The sequence below is a fragment of the Nematolebias whitei genome, chromosome 1 (assembly GCF_014905685.2).
Source record: "Nematolebias whitei isolate Nwh7 chromosome 1, NemWhi1, whole genome shotgun sequence".
Taxonomy (NCBI): Eukaryota; Metazoa; Chordata; class Actinopteri; order Cyprinodontiformes; family Rivulidae; genus Nematolebias; species Nematolebias whitei.
The window spans coordinates 41,619,894-41,621,168 of NC_056498.1; the positions used below are offsets into that span (position 1 = coordinate 41,619,894).

At 45.8% G+C, this 1,275-nt stretch overlaps 1 protein-coding gene across 1 annotated transcript in view; it reads left to right on the top strand.

The window, feature by feature from the left end:
- The window catches only part of LOC119410154 (FH2 domain-containing protein 1-like), a 14,658-nt gene that overhangs the window by 4,559 nt on the left and 8,824 nt on the right, over positions 1-1,275 (top strand). Inside the window, exon 7 of the mRNA XM_037677066.1 lies at positions 928-998. Coding sequence (XP_037532994.1) covers positions 928-998 — 71 coding nt within the window. The remainder of the gene's footprint in view (positions 1-927; positions 999-1,275) is intronic.

Here is a 1,275-nt window from a genome sequence, read left to right on the forward strand (position 1 = left end):
TCGCTGCTGGACGGTACCGCAGAGTCCCGCCTCGTCTCATCCAACAACAAGGTTTTAGTTTGGACGTAAAGAGCCAAAACGCACGTGTTGTGCACGAGCATCTACTCGGTACACACGGTAACTCCACGCTGACGTGGCTCAGATCTGCTGACCCCGTTCGGCGCCGTTGATGGACGGACCGGACTGCAGCGGCTCAACCAGTTCAGTAAAACTGAAGATGGAAACTCGCTGGAGCACGCGTCGAGCTTTAAGAATGAATAAGTTTTCAGATAAACGCATGTCCAACAGCCATGCCTCGTTGTCGTCTGCAGGTTCTGGAGGACCGGGTCCTCCTCCAGAACCTGCAGACCAGGAGTCAAACAATCTGAGGGAAAAACACCTTCTGTGATCTTTTCTTTCAGAAATTGCTTCAAGTAAATATTTTTGTCAATTTAAATAAAAAGTGAAAAACTGAAGCCGTCAAGGAGCACATTTATAAAAATCAATTTAAATTTAATATTTTTATTTCAAGCTGAGGCAGCTTTAAGACTGACCAGTTTATTGTGGATACAAATATTTAAAAATAGTATTTGAAGTGGTTCTCTAAGGGGTTTGATTTCTATCCCTTAAAGTTGAAAGTCGAAGGAGCGGTCGTCTCGTTACGCCTCCGTGTTTCTTCAGATTTCAGTCGTGAAGGTTTCTGACGTCAGGTCTGCTCGGAGCCTCCTGACAACTCTTTGTCACGAAGATGTTTGAAGCTCCAGATTCTTCGCAGCGGTGCAGAGAACACCGCCGCCCAGCCTCCTCCCGACAAACCCACACCTCGAGTATTTTTAGCAGCGCTCGTGTGAATCTGCCCGAACTGTTAACCAACCCTCCGTCGGCGATAACGCGTTTCAACTTCACGCCCCTCTGACTCGTTGTTTCTTCTTCTGTTCCCTCATCCAGAGCTGATGTGCTGCACGGAGCTCCACGCCGTTCTGCACTTGGTGCTGCAGGCTGGAAACATCCTGAACGCCGTGAGTTTTAAAAAGTCGTGAAGAATTAGAGAAGGAACGAGAAGCAGAGGTGGTGAAAGGACACAGATCGTTAATGTAACAGCTGGAAACGTTGCTCTGCTGCACTTTGAGCTGCAGGGTCGATCTAATGTGGTTGTTGAGACGGGAAATCTTGAGCTGCTTGTTTAAACAAAACACAAAAAAACTTCCATTATTATTATTCCTGATTAGGGAATTGAATGTAAACTAAATGAATAAACATTTTTATCATCCATATGGTCAAAATTCTTCCCTACTG